A 23033-nucleotide genomic window follows, 5' to 3' on the forward strand; every position below is an offset into this window, starting at 1 on the left:
AATTATATACATATTTTTTTATCGTCAAATCGGCGCCCAAAAAGACTTCCGATTGTTATGAATACTTGAAATCGTCCCTAATTAATCGGCCATTCCGATTAATCGGTTGACCTCTACTCTCAACAGACCCTTGTGAACAACACCCTGCTAGGGAAGGGCCGGGCATTGGAAAAGAACAAGAGGAGAAGTAACTTTACTTAACATCAGTGAAAAGGAAGTAAACTGTAGTGGCGTTAGCTGGGTGGAGGGAGTTGACTAAGAACAGAATAGAAAAGTAAATGAAAGGGTCATTTAGTATGAAAAGGCCCGGCGTCAGAGTATCATCTCCACGCAGCAGTCTCGCATCCCAGTGTGAAGTACACAACGTGCAGTACTACTGCTGCTCATAGGCATGATAGACTAATGGAAAGAGATGGAACACTGTGCGAGTCAGCATTTAGGCTATTGTTCTCTTTCAGCATATACTCTTCCTGTGTAACCCTGAATGGCTGATAAAACAATGCCTTCCTTGACACAAACCATTCTTATCACAATGTGCAGCTGAGTCTCTCCCCCACATGCACACAAACATTCACTGAGAGAGAGACATAACTGAAAGCCAGCCTTTTATTCAAAATATGGCCCCTATAATAAGGTTTGCAGATTAAATCTGTGTTTGGTGCAGTCACTCTTATAAAGTATCTGTTTATGAACAGCCTTGTCCTTGACATAGTTATGCCACAGAGGAGGTACTCCATGTACCTTCATTGTGATAAAAAGAGTTGAAGAAAAATATGCACAGATAAATGTGCTGCTAAGAACAGGGTTGGAGAGCCCTGCTCTATACCATTGAGTCAATTCCTGTGAAATGTACATAGAGAAATGACATTGTTGTACATTACTGTGTGTGAAGTTACTGTGTGTGAAGTTTTCTAGTTCTCTCATTGAATGACAAACACTTAATTTAATAATATTTTTGTACGAGCGAACAGCTGAAAAAACCCTGCCGAAAACCCAAACCAAACAAAAACATCTCAAAATGTCATCATAATATATGCGGGAACTGTTTCAACTGGGAAACATGCAATAGTCTTTACTGTTTTTCGTCCTAAATTAAGTAACGTTCTTGGGGGGGGGGGGGTGTATTAATTAGGCTGCAGGCTTATTTATTTCACAACTTCTTGAGAAATTTTACATCTCACTAAGCTGTCTCTAGGTATTTCAGTCCACACACAACATGTGCCCATGTCTTATTTCGCTGCTATACACAGCACCAGGTGATGTGCACTGCACGCACACACTTAAGTCTGGTAAGTGGATATTGCTGTGTCTTGTGATGTGTAAGGAGAGTGCTTCTTGGTTAGACTTTTAGAGTAAATCTAGTTTGGTTTTTGCATCTTTCTGATGACCTATGCAAAGATCCATCAGGATTTGCCATCTCCTTATATAGGATCAGACTTCTCATGCCCTATGTAAAGTCCATTCTCCATGATGATAATTGGTTTCATGCTACATGCTTTATCTGAGTAGGAGACAGTCTGGAGACAGGACTGAGGATCTCCACGGCGGATAGTTTTTCCCCCCTCTGTGTGACAGTGATAGGTTCATGTGACGTTGTTGTTATCTCTGACCTTTAGCTAAAATGCCAAACTTCAGCAGAATTTTTGTACTTTTCTTCTCAGACCTGAATTCTTCCCAGGGCTACTTTTATATGCCATCTTCATAGCCTCTCAACTGTTTTTCGATGTCTGATCAAAGGATGTCCATGGTAACTCATAAAACCTGATTCATACACCTTATGCATTGTACATAGTCCTATCAACCTTCGTTTTGAGTTCTTCAGAAAATGTCTTAAAACCAGTGAGCCGTGTTCAGGGAGTTTTCTTATTGTGTTCTACACCATCGTCAACCTTGAGAAAGCAGTATCTGATTTCTGCGGTGGCCAAATCCAGACTTAGCCTCACATTCCAGAATGTTTAACTTGAAAAACAAACCTATTATGTGCTCCCCCTCTCTGGTGGTTGGGACTTGACCGTGGCTTTACCAGCTCCCAAACAGACCGCGTTATGTTTGACTTAAAGCAGATGACTCCGTGTTGCTGTTTACACAGCCTTCCTTCCAGTTCTCACTAGCCCCTGCCAGCTGCAGACAGCTTCTACCTCTCTCTGAAACAGATGCAGTTCATTCAGATTCATTCAGACATTTTTCTTTTTTTTTTCATTTTCTAAAGGACTAGCGGATTGCCTTTTGAAAAATAACATGTTTTATTTAAAGAGCAGTTTCAAACATTGCCACAGTATCTAGACATTGACACAGCACAAATATCCCTCTGGTAATGATTTCTTACTCTTAACTCTAAACTGTGTTTGTACAGTACCAGTCAGAAGTTCAGACACACCTACTTATTCTAGGGTTAATCTTTATTTGGACTATTTTCTACATTGTAGGATAACGATGAAGACATCAAAATAATGAAATAAGACATGGAATTACATAGTAGCCCAAAAAGTGTTAAACAAATCAAAATATATTTGAGATTCTTCAAAGTAGCCACCGTTTGCCTCGATGACAGCTTTACACACATGGCATTCACTCAACCAGCTTCATGAGGTAGTTTTTTCAAGTGCAGTCACAAAAACCATCAAGCGCTATGATAATACTGGCTCTCATGAGGACCGCCACAGGAAAGGAAGATCCAGAGTTACCTCTGCTGCAGAGAATAAGTTAATTACCAGCCTCAGAAATTGCAGCCCAAATAAATGCTTCAAGTAACAGACACATCTCAACATCAACTGTTCAGAGGAGACTGCGTGAATCAATCCTTCATCGTCAAATTGCTGCAACAAAAAAAAAAACTACTAAAGGACACCAATAAGAAGAAGATACTTTCTTGGGCCAAGAAACACGAGCAATGGACATTAGACCAATGGCAATTTGTCCTTTGGTCTGATGAGTCCAAATTAGAGAATTATGGTTCCAACCGCTGTGACTTTGAGATGCGGAATAGGTGAACGGATGATTTTCGCATGTGTGGTTCCCACCGTGAAGCATGGAGGAGGTGTGAGATTGCTTTTCTGGTGACACTGTCAGTGATTTATTTAGAATTCAAGGCACACTTAACCAGCATTCTGCAGGGATACACCATCCCATCTGGTTTGCACTTAGTGGGACTATCAACTGTTTTTCAACAGGACATTGCCCCAACACACCTCCGGGCTGTGTAAGGGCTATTTGACCAAGAAGGAGAGTGATGGAGTGCTGCATCAGATAACCTGGCCTCCACAATCACCCGACCTCAACCCAATTGAGATGGTTTGGGATGAGTTGGACCGCAGAGTGAAGGAAAAGTAGCCAACAAGTGCTCAGCACATGTTGGAACTCCTTCAAGACTGTTGGAAAAGCATTCCATGTGAAGCTGGTTGAGAGAATGCCAAGAGTGTGCAAAGCTGTCAGCAAGGGAAAGGGTGGCCACATTGAAGAATATAAAATATATTTTGATTTAACACTTGTTATGCTTACTACATGACTCCATTTTTTATTTAATAGTGTTGATATCTTCACTATTATTCTACAATGTAGAAAATAGTAAAAATAAAGGAAAAACCCTTGAAAGAGTTTGTGTGTCCACACTTTTGACTGGTACTGTATATACCTGCTTCCCCAACAATTTTGTGAAGGGGGAACATGGACCTGAGAAATCAGCCTCAAATCCCGTCTGTGTGTGTTACTGATCTGACACATGTACAGAAGTAGGGTACATGTACAATGGGGACCATAAACTGTTGAATAGTAATGCCTCATTTTGCATAGTGTATTATAACATTTAGTACGTTTACATGCACACTAATAATTGAATATTAAACTGATTATGGCAGTAGGCTGAGCATGGCATTTGTCATGTAAACACCTTACTCTACTTAATCAGCCTAAAGTCATAATCACAGTCAGTATACGCCGATTGAACACCAGGATTTCGGGGCAATCTTTGGAATTATTTAGTAAACACCTTGGTGTATTTGATCTGCGCATGTGCAAGCGTCCCTCTTTCGTGAGTTTGGTAAAACTGCGTCTTAGAAATAGTTTTCACTTACAAACGTTATTTGTCCCAACTCCGAATCAAATAGGCATCACAAAAGTAACATGGTTGCAGTAATAGAATGTTTTATTTTGATTGGTGATTTTCTACATTTACCATCAGTCCCATCAGGTAAACTGATTTCAGATGTGTCCATGTAAACAGGATTATTAGGGAAATAATTATTCTTTCAAAGCATGTAAACATTTTAAATTGAACTACTATATTAACCTGATTTATTCCTAATGGTCATATTATTGTGTGCATGTAACCGTACTAATTACTAATGCATGATTTCCATGAGGATATGGAAAAGCGACATTGCAGCACATTTTTCGGTGCATATTTTTCTTCTGCTCTTTTTATCACAATGAAGGTACCTCCTCTGTGGCATAACTATGTCAAGGACAAGGCTGTTCATAAACAGATACTTTATAAGAGTGACTGCACCAAACACAGATTTAATCTGCAAACCTTATTATAGGGGCCATATTTTGAATAAAAGGCTGGCTTTCAGTTATGTCTCTCTCTCAGTGAATGTTTGTGTGCATGTGTATGAGGGGGAGAGACTCAGCTGCACATTGTGATAAGAATGGTTTGTGTCAAGGAAGGCATTGTTTTATCAGCCATTCAGGGTTACACAGGAAGAGTATGTGCTGAAAGAGCCATTAGAATAATAATAGCCTAAATGCTGACTCACACAGTGTTCCATCTCTTTCCATTAGTCTATCATGCCTATGAGCAGCAGTAGTACTGCACGTTGTGTACTTCACACTGGGATGCGAGACTGCTGCGTTGAGATGATACTCTGACGCCGGGCCTTTTCATACTAAATGACCCTTTCATTGACTGTTGTATCCTGTTCTTAGTCAGCGCCCTCCACCCAGCTAACGCCACTACAGTTTACTGTAACTGTTGTAACTTCCTATTTACTGACTAAGTTACTTCTCTTCTTCTTCTCGTTGAATGCATTCAATTGTACAACTGACTAGGTATCCCCCTTTCCCTTTCTCCAATGCCCGGCCCTTTCCTAGCAGGGTGTTGTTCACAAGGGTCTGTTGAGAGGTGTAATGTGACGTCCACACAGGCATCCGTGAACAACTACAAGGATTGTCTGGGTGTGTCCTGTTCACTGAGAAACTTTTAAAACAACTTGACATTTTCACCACAGAGAGAAGAATGAACTGTCCTTTGTTGTCAAACATCAATTGAATTACAGAGCTATATTGGGATGAAATAATAATTGGGCTTACTGTAAGTGTCCATTCCTTACTGCTTTGGCAATGCAGCTTGTGGTAGTGCCCAGTACAGCCAAAGAGTTGGTTTAGAATGTTTGTTTACATAACTACTCAGCTACTGCGTACAGTATAACAGCTGTGACTGCTATGTGGCCCCTAAGTAGACTCCACAAGCGGGCATGAATGTCCCTGATATGCTTGCTCAGTATTCCAAACACTAGCAGGGAGGTGTAGAAGGAAAGGATGAGTCTTTGGGGTGTTGTCAGTCACTCTGTAACATGGAAGGAGGGTGTGTGAACCTGACTAATATTCAAGACTGGATCAGTATTTTTAGATGCAATGGCCTCCCTCAAGGGAGATGCGTTAACTAAACAGAGAACTTGTTTACACACACAGTAATCTACATCAATTATGGAATGTCTCTATGTACATTTCACAGTAATTGACTCAATGGAATGGAGGGACAGGTTGAACAAGCCTGACCACATTGACCTTTTTTTGAAGTTATTTTGTACATAATGTTGCTGCTACTGTCTCTTATGATCGAAAATAACTTCTGGACATCAGAACAGCGATTACTTACCTCGAACTGGACAAAGATTTTTTTTTACTTAACTAGTCCGACGCAAAGGGCAAATGGGCCCAAATCCCTGTCATTTGTGTTAAAAGACAGAGAAAAAGGTTGCGGAGGTCGGGCTGCCTTCGGAGAATTTCGTAGTCGAGTGACTAAACCTCCACTACCATTTGTTCTATTGGCCAACATGCAATCATTGGAAAACAAAATGAATGATATACGTTCAAGACTATCCTACCAATGGGACATTAAAAACTGTAATATCTTATGTTTCACCAAGTCGTGGCTGAACACCGACACGGATAATATAGAACTGGCGGGATTTTTCATGCATCTGCAGAACAGAGAAACTACGTCTGGTACGACAAGGGGCAGGGGTGTGTGTGTGTGTGTCTATTTGTCAATAACAGCTGGTGCGCAATGTCTACATTTTAAAGAAGTCTCAAGGTATTGCTTGCCTAAGGTAGTGTGATCTACAGTTTATCATAAAGTACTCTGTCTACCAAGAGATTTCTCATCTATATTATTCGTAGCCCGTCTATCACCACAAACCGATGCTGGCACTAAGACCGCACTCAAGCTGCCATAAGCAAACAAGATATAATGCTCATCCAGAAGCAGTGCTCCTAGTGGCCAGGGACTTTAGTGCAGGCAAACAAATCTGTTTTACTTCATTTCTACCAGCATGTCACAGAGGGAAAAAAAACTCTAGACCACCTTTACTCCACACACACACAAACGCATACAAGGCTCTCCCTCGCCCTCTATTTGATTCATCCATTGGCATTGAGGAGTATACCACCTCAGTCATCGGCTTCATCAACATGTGCTTCGAAGACGTCGTCCCCACAATACATATCCCAACCACATCCGCATCGAGCTAAATGCTAGAGCTGCCGCTTTCAAGTAGCGGGACACTAATCTGGACGCTTATAAGAAATCCCGCTACGGACTCAGGCGACCCATCAAACAGGCAAAGCATCAATACAGGATTAAGATTGAGTCCTACCTACACCGGCTCTGACGCTCGTCGGATGTGGCAGGGCTTGAACACTATTACGGACTACAAAGGGAGACCCAGCCGCGAGCTGCCTGGTGACGCGTGCCTCGACGAGCTAAATGCCTTTTTATGCTCGCTTCGAGGCAAGCAACATTGAAGCATGCATGAGAGCACCAGCTGTTCCAGACGACTGTGTGATAACGCTCTCAGTTGCCGATGTGAGCAAGACCTTTAAACAGATCAACATTTCCAAAGCTGCGGGGCCAGACGGATTACCAGGACGTGTATTCAAAGCATGCGCGGACCAACTGGCAAGTGTTTACAATTACATTTTCAACCTCTCCATGACCGAGTCTGTAATACCTACATGTTTCAAAAAGACCACCATAGTCCCTGTGCCCAAGGAAGCGAAGGTAACCTGCCTAAATGATTACCGTCCCATAGTACTCATGTTGGTAGCCATGAAGTGCTTTGAAAGGCTGGTCATAGCTCACATCAACAGCATCATCCCGGAAACCCTAGACCCACTCCAATTCACATGCCACCCCAACAGATCCACAGATGACACAATCTCAATCGCACCCCACACTGCCCTTTCCCACCTGGACAAAAGGAACACCTATGTGAGAAAGATGTTAATTGACTACAGCTCAGCGTTCAACACCATAGTGCTCACGAAGCTCATCACTAAGCTAAGGACCCTGGGACTAAACACCTCTCTCTGCAACTGGACCCTGGACTTCCTGACAGGGCGCCCCCAGGTGGTAAGGTTAGGAAACAACACGTCTTCCACGCTGATCCTCAACATTGGGGCCCCTCAGGGGTGCGTGCTTAGTCCCCTCCTGTACTCCCTGTTCACCCACGACTGCGTGGCCATACACGACTCCAACACCATCGTTACGTTTGCAGATGACACAACAGTGGTAGACCTGATTACCGACAACGATGAGACAGCCTATATGGAGGAGATCAGTGTGGTGGCAGGATAACAACTTCTCCCTCAATGTGAGAAAGACAAAGGATATGATCGTGGACTACAGGAAAATGTGTGCCGAACAGACAGTCGAGAGTTTTAAGTTCCTTGGTGTCCACATCACCAATGAACTTTCATGGTCCACCAAGATAGTCTTGAAGAGGGCACGACAACACCTTTTCCCCTCAGAAGACTGAAAAGATTTGGCATGGGTCCCCAGATCCTCAAAACGTTCAACAGCTGCACCATCGAGCATCGTGACCGGTTGCATCACCGCCTGGTATGGCAACTGCTCGGCCTCTGACGTAAGGCGGTACAAAGGGTAGTGTGTACGGCCCAGTACATCACTGAGGCCAAGCCTCCTACCACCCAGGACCTATATACTAGGCGGTGTCAGAGGAAAGCCCAGAAAATTGTCAGACTCCAGTCACCCAAGTCATAGACTGTTCTCTCTGCTACCGCACGTGAAGTGGTAATCCTAGCGCCAAGTCTAGGACCAAAAGCTCCTTAACAGCTTCTACCCCCAAGCCATAAAACTGCTGAACAGTTCATCAAATGGCCTCCCAGACTATTTACATTGACCCCCCCCCCCCCTCTATTTGTTTTTACACTGCCGCTATTTATTATGTATGCATAGTCACTTTACCCCCACCTACATTTAGAAATGACTCTTGACTAACCTGTACCCCCGCACGTTGGCTCGGCACCGGTACTCCCTGCATATAGCCTTGTTATTGTTATTTTATAATTTTTAAAAGTTTATTTAGTAAATATTTTCTTAACTCTATTTCTTGAACTGCACTGTTGGTTAAGAGCTTGTAAGAAAGCATTTCACGGTAAGGTTTACACCTGTTGTATTCGGTGCATGTGACAAAGTTGGATTTGTTTTACGTTGTTGTACAATTCCCAAATGTATTGCTCTATTTTTCTGTGAATGAATAATAACATTGGACAACAATGAGAGCTGCCACCCCTACCTACCTTGCCCTACGTTTACCCACACTGTCCTCTCAACAACAAAGCTGCAGTAATAGTGAGGAGAGGCTCTCTCTCCCCCCATAGTTATTCATCATATTTGTCATTCTGTGAGCAGTCAGTCTGTTTGTTTTATTGCTTTTCTGTTTCACATTGAGTGCTTCACTGAAGATAAGAAGCTGCAGTCACAGCATTGTGTTCATTTTGTTTTTGTAACCTCCAAGAGGGCACTCATGGCCACACACACCTCACAGGTCTGAGACCCCTGGTTGACTCTTCCTGCCCCCCTCCTCACTAACTTCCTTCCAGACTTCAGCTGGGTTGTTGAGGAACAGGCGACCTCGGGCCTTATGGGTTTTTGCTTGACAGACTTTTAATGCTGACTCAGCTCTGCATTGCTCAGTTCTAAACTATAAATGAATGGTTGTTTTGACTGTTATTCCATTATATGAACAGCTGAAACATACAGATGTATGAACAGTACCTTCTTTATAACTGAATACATACAACTGTGATTTCTTGAGGGTCATTGAACCAATCAGCATGGACGACAAGAAATTACTTGATGCAGTTCTTACGATGTGAGCCTTTCTTTTGTACTCTGACCTTCTTTTTCCCAGAAGGCATCTTCTACACAAGTGAAACAGACTAGGCGTAGAGGAACTTGTTTTGTGATATTCTGATTATATTTAATATACTGCATTCATCAAAAAAAGTGCCTGGGGATTTTGATCATTAAATATGAACCTAAATTGAGTGTAATCGTAACAGACTCCACCTATATTTTACCTGCATAGCCTGTAGCTATGATCACTCATAGAACCCTCCAATGTAAAGTCCATTAATTCAGTTTAGAAATTCACATTGCAAAATGATTTCACTCCCGGAACCCGGTCCCCCCCACCCCCACCCATTTCCACTGCTGGCCTGTAGTAGCCTATACAGTACATTTTAAGGCATGGTGTTCAGTCTTAACATACAACAGAAGTGTGCTACAACTTAGTAGGACGGCAAGGATGAAATTGTCTTTCTATGGTGACCATTTAGTATGAATCATAATGCCCACTGACTCTCAAGATCACTTACCGCATCATCAGTCATTTCCCCTGGCTCCCCCGCCCTTGGGCCTCTCCAAAAAAGAATCACTGTTTCCATGGAAGGACTCTTAACATTTGAAAGGAAAAATAGCAGAAGCCCCAACTTACTGGAATTATTCTCTTGGCTATAAAACCCTTGGAACCAATAGGATTAGAGGTCAACAAATAAGGGGGAAAATACAGCCTTGAATAAAGCCATGCTATGGGTGACCGCTTTCTTTATTTGTGATAGCTAACAACATGTAGACACTATATATTTTTTACAACTGGAGGTGAGGCCCAGGGACTGATGAACACATGACACTTATTTGATCATCAGCCTTCCTCTGCTTATGCATGCTGTGGTTGTTCAGACAGATCAGTCTGCTAAGTGTGCGTTATCTGAAAAGAGTGGTGAATGCCTACACATTTCTAGTTATTTCTGAGTGCCCTTACAAGTGGAGGAGCTCAGTAGACATCTAAACAAATAAAACATTACCTTGGTTCTTTCTTTCACTGCTTCACATTCATAGACCTTGTTCTTGAGCCATCTCTCTGATAAGAACAGCATGTGTTTCGTACCAATTCAATGAAGCTATTTGATAAACAATAGACTTTCTCTCAACAGATGGCATAAGCTGTTGGATAAGGCAGGCAAGCCAGACAAAGACAGGGGAGAGGTGCTGGTGGACATCCAGTTTATGAAGAACAACCTGACAGCCAGCATGTTCGACCTCTCTGCTACAGACAAGCCGCGCTCCCGCCTGGGCAAGTTCAAGGACAAGGTTCGAGGCAAGAAGAAGGAGGGTCTGTCGGACTCAGCGTCTGCCGTGGTGCCGTCCTTCACCCAGGTTCTGACGGACAGCGAGGGAGAGGGGGAAGGGGAGGGAGGTGCAGACAAAGAAGAGAAAAAGAAGAAAAACAAGCTGAAGTCTCTGTTTTCCCCCAAGTCTAATCTGCAGCGTCACGGACTGTCTCAATCCATGTCTGTCCTGGGCCCTCTGCCGGAGAAGGACTCCTCACTGAGTGGCAGCCCCTCAGGCCTCAATGAGGACTCCTCTGAAGGTGAGCCTTCCATTTTAAATATAGCAATCTATTAGAAAACTTGTTACACTGTGTTTACAAATCCCCCCCCCCCCCCTTCTTTCTCATCCACAGGTAAAAATAAATTCAAGTTTCTGACCCATAAGCGCACAGGCAGTTCCGACAGTAAGGCTTCTCAGGGCTCCCTGTCTCTAGGGCGCTCTAAGATCCATGCCCCGCTTGCAGAGCAGAGTAACCTGTGCATCAACGGCAGTCACTTGTACACAGAACATCCCCATCCCCGGAGCGCACGCACCGGCTCCACCTTCAGCCTTGCCAGCTCAGGCCACGGTTCCATGGAAGACCTACGCAGGGCCCAGGGCCGTAAGAGCTCCAGCACCTCCATGGACTCTCTCACAGCCCCGAAGCAGCCCTCACCCTGGGCAGAGGGGGAGAGCAGCAGGGCAGAGGAGGATGAGGAGGAGGAGGAGGAAGAAAGAGTTAAGATGGATGAGATGAAGAGAAAGGAAGAGCAGGAGAGAAAGAAGTTAGAGGAAGAGAGGATGAGGAAGGAGGAACAAGAGAAAAGGAGGATTGGGAAGGAGGTAGAAAGACTTAGGTTTGAGGAGGAAGAGAAAACAAGGAAGGAGGAGCAGGAAAACAGAAAGAGGATGGAGGAGGAAAAGATTAGGGTTGAGGAGGAAAGTAGAATGATGGAAGAGAGGAAGAGGAGACTGAAGGAGGAGGGAGAGGAGAGGGTAAAGAAGAAGGAACAGGAAATGATGGGGTTACAGGAGGAAAAAGAGGAAAGGATGAGGCGAGAAGAGCATGAAAGAAGGAAGAGGGAGGATAGACTGAGGAAGGAGGAGGACGAGAGGAAAATGAGGGAGGAGGAGGAGAGGATTAAGGAGGAGGAAGAAAGGATTAGGAGAGAACAAGAGGAAGAAATGCAAAGAAGGGAGGAACGGCAGAGGAAGATGAGGGAGGAGGAAGAAAGACTAAGGATGGAAGAGGAGATGAGGGAGGAAGAAGTAAGAGTGAAGCGAGAGCAGGATAGGCTGAGAGAGGAGGAGAGAAGAGTGAGGGAGGAGGAAGAAAGAGTGAGGAAGGCCGAGGAGGAAGATAGGCTGAGAGCGGAAATGGGGATAAAGAGGACAGAGGAGGAGGAAAGAATTAAGAGGGAAGAGGAGGATAGGCTGAGAAAGGAGGAAGAGGAGAGTAAGATCAGGAAGCAGGAAGAGAGGATAAGGAGATTAGAGGAGGAGATGTTGAGGAAGGATGAAGAGGAGAGGAAGATCAGGGAGGAGGAAGAGAGGATAAGGAGATTAGAGGAGAAGATGTTGAGAAAGGAGGAAGAGGAGAGGACGATTAGGGAGGAGGAAGAAAGGATAAGGAGATTTGAGGAGGAGATGTTGAGGAAGGATGAAGAGGAGAGGAAGATCAGGGAGGAGGAAGAGAGGATAAGGAGATTAGAGGAGGAGAGGCTGAGGAAGGAGGAAGAGGAGAGGAAGATCGGGGAGGAGGAAGAGAGGATAAGGAGATTAGAGGAGGAGAGGCTGAGGAAGGATGAAGAGAGGAAGATCAGGGAGGAGGAAGAGAGGATAAGGAGATTAGAGGAGGAGAGGCTGAGGAAGGAGGAAGCAGAAACAATGAGGCTTGAAGAAGAAAGGGGCAATGAACAGGAGAGGAGTGATAAGGAGCAGAAAGAAAGATTTAGGGTAGAGGAAGAAAATATGAAAACAGGGGAGTTGAGACAGGAAGAGAAAAGGAGAAATGCACAGATGGAGGAAGCGCAAAGGCGTGAGGAGGCGAGGGCACCGTTGGAGGAAGTTGAGAAGCAGATGGAGCAGTATAGCGAGGCAACGGTCACCGTGTGCAATAATCCTTTTGAGGAAGTCTCTCCCACCAGTTCATTTGATGACAGCTCTTCAAATAATCTGTTTGAGGAGAACCCTATGACCACTACTGGACCCATCAGCTGCCGGATAAATAAAGTATCAGCAGTCAAGCCAAGGTCAGTCACATACACACACTGTCTCAGTTCCCTTTGCCAGAATTCCATTAGCCCTTGGGTGCCATAAATTATGGATGCACTATTCATTTAGTCTCCAAAAGCAGCAGGGGGAAAATACCCAAGTGTCTTCTGGAACCCCCTGAGATCTCTCCTTTCATCCACACACACTAACTTTCCCTCTCTCAAATCCTCAGATTCTCTGATTCAGATATCCCATTTCATCTTCTAACAAAACAATATCAATAATGCTAACATTCTCTTTCCTCTGGGTGGCACAAGTCAGATTTATGTGGAAAACCTACCAACTTGTCTGAGACTTTTATACCACCAGTTAATCAAGGGAGGCAACAAGCCCAATGTATGGACATGGCACGGTGTGGCGGATTGCAGAGACTCTGCTGGATGGAATTGGGTTGGTTTTATTGGATCCTTACTGCTTTGGTACAAAATTGAGATTTGATCAGAAAACCTGTTGCCTTATCAAATACTTTGGTACAGGGTGACGCTCTGTAGAGAATATTAAGTTAATCTCCGTGTGTTGGAGTCATGGACGTTCGGTGTTAAGCGAGATGTCCTGGTATCTGTTGGCCTGCGGTGTATGACACTACTCTCACATGCGCATCTCATTAAAGCACAATCCCCTGAAGTGCTATGACACCGTCATGAAAATTGCAGTGCAGTGGAAAATGTGGTTGTTCGCGTTGGAAACCTTTGGCTCAGCTAGGATTGGCTGCTCCTCCCACGAATCACACCTTGCTATACAGTTTCTATGGATGTCATATGAAAAGTGTTACAAGTGAGACACAAAGCATTAGGTGATTGCTCAAGTTTTTAACTAGGGCGTTGATGTTGAATGACTCATGAGAGAGTATGTATGCTGATGAGGATGAAATAAACCAACAGGATGATTTGACTCGGTGTATTCAAGCAAGGCTGTTTGGTCATGTGAACAGTTCACGGTTCAGAGGCTAGAAAGATGATTTATCTTTTTTATTTCTCCTTTTGGTGTGTTTCATTCATGTTTGGTTATTTTAAATCTACATGTAAAACCTTTCCGTGCCTTAGTGTGTGTTACTAACCTAAGCATTATAACTAACCTTCATGTCCCTCTCATAATAAAATGAAATCCCACCCTTTCTCCCATGTGTGAGTTATGAGCAACTATTAACAACTTTGTTATATAACACCTCTGTAGTTTGTCGTTTACATTGACTACCTCTCTGCTAACTGGAATGTGTTTGTGTTTGGATTCCAGCAAGACTTTCATAGCATTTAGCTTTAGAAACAAATTCTATGTTCTTTAAAAAGTTTAGAAGGTTTTTCCATTTTCAATGTTTGGTAGTTAGACCTTGTCATCAGCAACAACAGCAAAATATCTCACTGCACCCTCCCCTTCCTAACCCTGCTCTTCCAGACCCTCTTCATGGGGGAACCCTTCAAAGCCTGCTATATCTTCCAACCCCTTCTTATCGTCCTCGTCTCCTGAACTGGAGAGTTCTATGGACTCCCCCAGAGGCGCAAGGGAAAATAGAGACCCTATTGACCCGTCTACTAATCTGATGGAGAAGAAAGACCCTGCCCCTGTGGCTCCCATCAATCAGCCCTGGGCTCGTAAGGACAACTGGTCTAGTAAATCTCATTGTGCCACACCTACCCTCGCTAAAACAAAGCCAACAAAACCGCCCCCTCCCCTCAGATGTCAATCTTCCACGGCATTGGTGGGAAGTGGGGATAACCAGGGGAGTGTTAGTGGTAAGGACCATTCCAGTGTCAGACAGGATAAGGGCCCTGCTCCACTGCCTCCAGACAACCAGCGATGGGCTCATGAGGACAACTGGCCCAGTAAGTCCAACCCTGGTTCTGCCACTCCTACCCTCACCCAAAAAACGCCAACAAAACCGCAGCCTCCTCCAAGACGCCGCTCTGCCACGTCATTGGTGGGAAGCGAACATGACCTGCACTTAAATGAGAGTGTTAGTCAGGATGATTCCGGTGTCAGGAGGGACAAGCGTCCTGCTCCACTGCCTCCTGACAGACCAAACCAGGCTCCAAGCCAGACACAGAGGGACCAGAATATGACCAGTGTGAATCAGGGACATAAGGACAGAGTGGGTGCCTCCATGTCCAAAGTTTCTCAAGGTGTGGTACAAATGATCACGCCACTGAGATCTTCCTCCACAGCTACAACAGAGCACATCAGTGGAGGCCAGAGCTCTACCCACCATGGGAACCAAGCAGAGGAACCCATGCCATCAGCCACTGGGGGGTTGGTGGTTGCAAAACACAATAAAGGTCCAGCACCCTCCAGGCCCCAGCACCTTCCAGGGAAGACAATGCCAACAGTTGATGTGTTAGATGAGCAATCAATTACTGAGGAACATGACTCTTCGGTTGAGTTTGGTCCAAATAATCCCTTTGCAGAAGACTGCAGAATGGAGAAGTCCTCTGGATGTGGTGTAGAAAACAGTCTAACTGGTGAGCGCCAGGGGAGCCCGGACTCTCACAATCAACAGAGTTGTACCTCCACAGATGCAGATCTAGGTCCGTTTCAGAAGCGTGTGGTTGGAGACACAACTGAGCTTCCAACGCCAGATGTTCTGCCAGCCGAGGATGTCTCCTGTCCCACCAAAAGCACATCAGCGAAGCAGGCCCGTGCTCCCTTGCCTCCAGTGAAGATAACATCCACCTTTAGAGAGGAGGGAGCTGGTAAACAGAGTTCTGGAAAACTACAAAGCCCAGGGGCTCCCACTTCGAGTAAGCTTTCCTCAGGTAACTGGGTAAAAAAGCAGAATGGCGGGGTGGGTGTGGCACTACCATGTGTTACACTTGCCCAGCCCCCATGTTTCCCCTCACCTGCCCCCTCCTCCATACCCCACCCCGAGCCCCTGAAGGGATCAGGGGGCAGGAGAGACTGCCCTCCCCAGACAACAAGCTCTGTCCCTGGCCAGAAGACCCTGCTTCATGCTGGAGCTCTGCCCTCCATTACAGAGCAGTACAGTGGAGAGGAGGCAGGAGGGAGAGGGGACAGGTCTGCCTCAAGCACACGCAGGTGAGAGAGAGATCTCAGCCTTTTCCTGTAGCGTGTAGCAGCTATGTGCTGTCCACCAAACCTCTCCTGTAGAATGTACTGTAGTTAGAATTACTAAACCTCCCCAATCGATTGTAAAATGCACTGTTCCAGAACACTTCATGAATGTGACCCTTTATAAAACTCTTCTACTCTCTTATCAAATGTTTAGCTGCACTTTCCTGAATTAAATCACTAACTTGTGACTAGGTTGTATTTGCAATACTTTCAAAAATTGTGCAAAGGAAATCATAGCTGGTACTCTATACTATAATTATTATGGAGTTTAACATGAAGCAAAAGGAACATAGCTCCCCAGAGCAATTAGCAGTATATTATGTCATCAAAGAGCACTTAGCTACTAATTACTGCAGATGTAATTTATTTTCTGCTAGTTGTTTAATTGTGATGTCATTCACACAATGCCCTCAGCCAGTATGAATCGCGTCTATAGAAATGCCAGCCTTTTGTAGCTTTCATTGCTTTTTGTCATATTATTCTTCCTGTAGAATCTGACAAAGCTCAGTGGAGCCTGTAAAATGCCATTACTCAGACTGTGCGTACACTGTGGATCCTCTGCAGTCTAACCTTATCTAAGAGAGAAAGAATAGATACTCTTGTCATTGTGTCATATATGGTGGGAATGAGTAAATTGTGAAGACGAACCTTGCTCGGATTTCTTGTCATGTCTAACTGATCAAACAAATCGTTTCCCACTGTTGGCAGCAAGCTTCAACTCTTTTTTTTTCTTCTTCTGTGCTATGAGACCTATAATAATCAGACCTGCTTTTTGAGAAAATGCATTTATTCGGATATCCCCCACATCCACATGCTGCATCCTCTAATGACAATACTTTTCAGAAAAGTTTGAGTGTCTCTTACTCTCTCTGTCTATCTCGATTCAGGCCACACCCAGTAAAGCCCTTGAGTTCCCTGGAAAACCAGCCAGCTTCCAACATCCATGAGGGACAGGCTGGCAAATCTACAGGGGTCCTCGGGGGCCTTCAAGAGAAGATAAAGGTACTGTAAAGGAATATATTGTCAGGTCCATAATTATTGGCACCCTTGATAAAGATAAAATAAATACTACAAATACTGAGCTGTATTTTATACTAATACGCTTGCTTAGAGAAAGATTTTGTTTAACAAAATAATTGTCACCTATTTTCAGTACTTTAGCACCCTCCCCTTGCGAGGATAATGAGGCTTTAAAAATGAGATTGGAGAACACGTGGGGCGGGATCTTAGACCATTCCTCAATACAGAATCTTTCCAGATCCTTGATATCCTTTGTCTGTGCTTGGACTGCCCTGTTCAATTCAAACCACAGGTTTTCAATGGGTTCCAAGTCCGGAGACTGAGATGGCCATTGAAAAATGTTGATTGTATAGTCAATTAACCATTTCTTTGTCGATTTTGATCAGTGCTTGAGGTTGCTGGAAGTTATACTTGTGGACAGGTTTTTTGGCTAAAATGTCCTAGTACTGTGTAAAGTTCATGATGCCGTTGACCTTAACAAGGGCCCCAGGACCAGTAGAAGCAAAATAGTCCCATAACATCATAGATCCACCACCATATATTGCTGTAGGTATGAAGTACTTTTCTGCATACAGTGTATGCTTCGGTCATCTGACCACTAACTTATGACTAGGTTGTATTTGCAATACTTTAAAAAATTGTGCAAAGGAAATCATAGCTGGTACTATATTAATTATTATATTATTATTATGGAGTTTAACATAAAGGAACAGTATAGTACCAGTATATTATGTCATCAAAGAGCACTTAGCTACTAAGTAATTAATGCAGATGTAATTTTTCTCTGCTAGTTGTTTAATTGTGATGTCATTCAGACAATGCCCTCAGCCAGTATGAATCACGTCTACAGAAATGCCCACTTTTGTAGTTTTCATTGTTTTTTTGCGCCTGGGCTGGAACAATACATTATGGCCTTTCTCTTGCGTTTCAAAGATGATGGTCCAAAAATATGCATTTGTTATATTCTCCTACATTTAATTTCACATTTCCACAAACTTCAAGGTGTTTCCTTTCAAATGGTATCAATAATATGCATATCCTTGCTACAGGCAGTTAGATTTGGGTATGTCATTTTAGGTGAAAATTGAAAAAAGAGTCAGATACTTAAGAGCTTTTAATAGGCTTTTAGCAAATCCAATGACATGGTGATTTTTATTTTTAATGATTTCATGTCAGTTGACAACTCAGCCAAATGTAAACTAAAAAACTAGACATTGAACTGATTCTCTATGTAGGATATTACATTATGTTAGCCAGTGTAAAGGACGTCACGCCGCTTCCTTAGCAAGTACCACTTCCTCCTGATTCGTCTCACACAGGGGCTCAATCCCAAAACGACGTGACCTCCCTCCTGAAGCGTCTTACCAGTCGACGGCACATGAAAGGGGAGGAGACCGGTTAAAGAATACTTTTTAAGCCTTGAGACAATTCAGACATGGCATGTGTATGTGTGCCATTCAGAGGGGGAATGGGCAAGACAAAAGATGTACAGTTGAAGTCGGAAGTTTACATACACCTTAGCCAAATACATTTAAACTCAGTTTTTCCACAATTCCTGACATTTAATCCTCGTAAAAATTCCCTGTCTTTGGTCAGTTAGGATCACCACTTTATTTTAAGAATGTGAAATGTCAGAATAATAGTAGAGTGATTTATTTCAGCTTTTCTTTCATCACATTCCCAGTGGGTCAGAAGTTTACATACACTCAATTAGTATTTGGTAGCATTGCCTTTACATTGTTTAACTTGGGTCAAACGTGTCAGGTAGCCTTCCACAAGCTTCCCACAATAAGTTGGGTGAATTCTGGCCCATTCCTCCTGACAGAGCTGGTGTGGTCAGGTTTGCCTCCAACCTAAATGTATGTAAACTTATGTAAACTTACGACTTCAACTGTAGATATGTATAGGGGTAAGGTGATTAGGCATCAGGATATATGATAAATAAAGTAGCGGTACAACCAATTATGGTTGTATGTATGTGTATTGAGTCAGTATAAATGTGACTGCATGTTATGTGTGTGTTGTAGTTTCAGTGTGCATAGAGACAACAACAGAAATACAAGGGTCAACTCAGTCTGTGTAGCCACTCTGTTAGCTATTTAGCAGTCTTATGGCTTGGGGATAGAAACTGTTCAGGAGCTTTTTGGTGTCAGACTTGATACACCGGTACCGCTTTCTGTGCGAAAGCAGAGAGAACAGTCTATGGGTGGCTGGTATTTCACACCACCTGATATAGAGGTCCTCGATGGCAGGGAGCTTGGCCCCAGTGATGTACTGGGTTGTCGGCACCAACCTCTGAAGCACCATGCGACCAAGGGTGGTGCTGTTGCCATACCAAGCAATGATGCAGCCAGTTAAATGCCTAGTACAATAAAGGTTAAATAACAAACATATTTTAAAAAGTCCAGATGCTCTCAATGGTGCAGCTGTAGAACCTTTTGAGGATTTGAGGGCCCATGCCAAACCTTTTCAACCTCCTGAGGGGGAAGAGGCGCTGTCACGCCTTCACAAGTTTACGTGTGTGAGTGGACTATTTAAGTCCTTAGTGATTTAGACACCGAGGAACTTGTAGCTCCTGGCCCGCTCCCCTACAGCCCCGTGGATGTGTATGGGGGTGGCCCATTTCCTGTAGTCCACGATCAGCTCATTGGTCTTACTGACGTTGAGGGACAGGCTGTTTTCCCAGCACCACATTGTCATGTCGTCAGCAAACTTGATGATGGTGTTGAAGTTGTGTGGGTCCACGCAGTCATGGGTGAACAGGGAGTACAGGAGGGGACTAAGCGCACACCCCTGTGGGGCCCCCGTGTTGAGGGTGAGAATGGCGGAGGTGATGTTGCCAACCCTCACCAGCTGGGGTTGGCTCGTCAGGATGTCCAGGATCCAGTTGCAGAGGGAGTTGTTCAGTCCCAGGGTCCTAAGCTTGGAGGGAACAAGGGTGTTGTTGTATGCTGAGTCAATGAACAGCTTTCTCACATAACTTTACAACTACTTTGCAAGGTTAGGGGAAGGGGAAGCTAACATGCTAAGTAGTTGCAAAGTAGCTAAAAAGTAGTTGCAAAGTTACTAATTAGCTTAAATGCTAAAGTTGTCCATGATGAGATTTGAACAATGTTAGATGTTCGCGTTATACACTTGACCAGCCACCTTACTTTCATTTTTGCCTTAAGCAACCTGTCTTATGTAACCGTACCAATTGTAACATATACTAATTTCAGTGTCCCGGATTTACATTTACTATGGTACATTAGTCCGAGACCAGGCTGCTAAGACGTCTGTCCTCAAAACTATTTCTGGACTTGGGCTCATGTATAACGCATTTAATGAACTTGAGTGTATCCTATGTCTTGCAAGATCAAATAGGCCTAATGATTGATTTAGTATTTACATAACAGACCTGAATATAACAGCGTAGTAGTAGGCCTATATTACTGTTACACCAAAAACACCTGTCACTTTTTTTTCCCTCATGCGGCCAAAACTCAACTGAGCACGCAACTTGGCAGGATGTATAGCCAGTCTATGCTAGCTGTGCCATTCGAAATCCTGTTTCAAGTCCAGGCTCTGTCATAGCCGGCTGTGACCGGGAGACCCATGGGGCGGTCTACAATTGGCCCAGCGTTGTCCGGGTTAGGGGATGGTTTGGCCGGCAGAGATGGTCTTGTCCCATCGCTGACACGGTCACCAGGTGTACAGTGTTTCCCCTGACACATTAGTGCGGCTGGCTTCCGGGTTAAGCGGGCATTGTGTCAAGAAGCAGTGCGGCTTGGCTGGGTTGTTTCGGAACACACTGCTCTTGACCTTCGCCTCTCCCGAGTCCGTGCAGGAGTTGCAGCGATGGGACAAGACCGTAAATACCAATTGGGGTGAAAAAGGGCAAAAAAAAAAAAATATGAATTTATTGAGACAATGTGTGGGCATAGGCAGACGTTGCAATTGGAGGATGCGTTATTCTATATTCTAGAATGCATCTGTTAGTCATTTCTCAATCAAAGTCGTCATTTAAAAAAACATGCATTTCCACACCTAAAGGGAGGGCACTACACCCCTCTGTATGTGTACTGAATAATCAGACCCCATTGTGTCTAAGAAAAAAGGTGCTATCTAGAACCTAAAAGGCTTCTTCGGCTGTCCCCATAGGAGAACCCTTTGACAAACCCTTTTTGGTTCCTTTGACAGACATCATCAGTGCCCAGGGAGCAGTTGTTGTTGGGGGTTAACTGCCTTCCTCAGGGGTAGAATGGAAGATTTTCCACCTTGCCAGCTTGGTGATTCAAACCAGTGACTTTTTAGTTACTGGCCCAACGCTCTTAACCACTAGGCTACCTGCCGCAAGACATTATAGATAATTCATGGCATATAGTATCCTTAGAGAAGTTTATGGAAAAATATAAATGGCACTGAATGATTGTAGCACCTCCATTGCCTCCTTTTCCTTCTAGGTCAAAGACACAGAGGTCAAAGGTCCCTACTCCCAGCTGACCCAGGAAGAGCTGATCTCCCTGGTGCTAAAGCAGCAGGAGCAGCTCTCCAAAAGGGACGATAAGATTAAGGAGCTGGAGCAGTACATTGACAACCTGCTGGTGCGCATCATCGAGGAGCAACCCAGTATCCTGATGACCATGAACTCACTCAAATGAGTGTTCCTAATCATTCAGAGCAGGGCTTTACTAAAATGTGTATCTTCCTCAATGCACATGTATTGGGCTGGTTGAATATTTCAGTCTGAATTCACCTGACACCCATGTACAGTATACCATACCAAGCACTGGCTTTCTGTTTCTACTGAACAGGTGCACTTTTGTTCATTACATTTTGATTGTTGACTATTTGATTGCTCATAACGTTTTGACTGAAGGATTTTGTAACTTTATGGTGTGTAAAGACAGTATAAGAACAACAAAGCACAAGTTTAAATAGGCCTGTGGGAAGTTGCCTTATGTTTTTGACAGTTAGATTTTTCTTAGTATTAATGTTTTGATTTTCTTGCGATGAGTGATATTCTATTAATGTTTTGATTTTCTTGAGCGGAGTATCATATGAAGGTTAAATCCAGCGCAATGACACTGAAGAATGAATTGAATAATAAATAATGAAAGCTCCAACAGAACAGTGGAGTTTGCATATTTGGTAACACTTTATGTAAAGCAGACAGACCGGTATAATAAGGTGTCATACATGTTTATGACAAGTATTACAATGAATTATAATCACATAATGAGTAATACCTGTTGGTAAAGTGTTTGTATTGCTTGTCTATGAGGTACATATATTATTCCCTGATACTATATAACTCGTATAAATGTTGTACATATTGAGATGTCCTTTTCCTATTGTCAACTTCATGTTGAATCACTTTGAGGAGGAAATAATTGATAAGTTGCTAGTCTTAAGGGATAAACATGGATTGATAAGTATTACAATTTAGTCTACAGATAAGCAAAGTTTACTGGGAAGTGTGGACTATGCAATGAATCGAGAGTGCATTCATCAAAAGGCAATCTCACTGACAGGTGCACCTCTGGAAACAAATTGCATGGGTGTAACCTATAGACACCGTTCAAAGTGGCATTTCCTTGTGAAGAAAGCTATTGATATTCAGAGACTTTTCTTAAACCAGCTACCACTGGCCATAGGTAGATACTCTGACACATCTTGCTACTGTATGTTGGTCTGCTTTTGGTCATACAAATTATTACTGTATAGTTGGGTGAAAGTTCATCTCGGGACACCCAGAACTAAAATCTCATGTATCCCACGTAATTGCGTCAAACGCTCAATTACATCTGTCCACGAGAGATTAGGTGAAAGTCGGAACATTTATATTTGATCCATGTAAAGCCTATTTTACAATGATAAAATAAAGACTCATTTTCAAAAAATCATGTAATTTATTTAGCCATAGGTTGACAAACACACACACACACACACCACTTTCTATCTTTGTCTCTCACTCGCACACTTTCTATCGCTCTCTCATCTGTAAAGTGTGTATTAATAT

General features: G+C 43.6%; 1 protein-coding gene across 3 annotated transcripts in view; it reads left to right on the forward strand.

The window, feature by feature from the left end:
* Positions 1–22914, forward strand: part of rab11fip1b (RAB11 family interacting protein 1 (class I) b) — a 33437-nt gene extending 10523 nt beyond the window's left edge. For 2 of the 3 annotated variants that reach the window (XM_031803305.1, XM_031803304.1), the window contains exons 2-6: positions 10519–10955; positions 11049–12927; positions 14342–15976; positions 16900–17014; positions 21475–22914. In XM_031803305.1, the coding sequence (XP_031659165.1) occupies positions 10519–10955; positions 11049–12927; positions 14342–15976; positions 16900–17014; positions 21475–21672 (4264 nt within the window). In that variant the 3' untranslated portion in view covers positions 21673–22914. The remainder of the gene's footprint in view (positions 1–10518; positions 10956–11048; positions 12928–14341; positions 15977–16899; positions 17015–21474) is intronic. The other variant, XM_031803307.1, reaches the window with a different exon arrangement.
* Positions 22915–23033: the final 119 nt, after the last annotated feature.

Source organism: Oncorhynchus kisutch, linkage group LG23 (genome assembly GCF_002021735.2).
Source record: "Oncorhynchus kisutch isolate 150728-3 linkage group LG23, Okis_V2, whole genome shotgun sequence".
Lineage (NCBI taxonomy): Eukaryota > Metazoa > Chordata > Actinopteri > Salmoniformes > Salmonidae > Oncorhynchus > Oncorhynchus kisutch.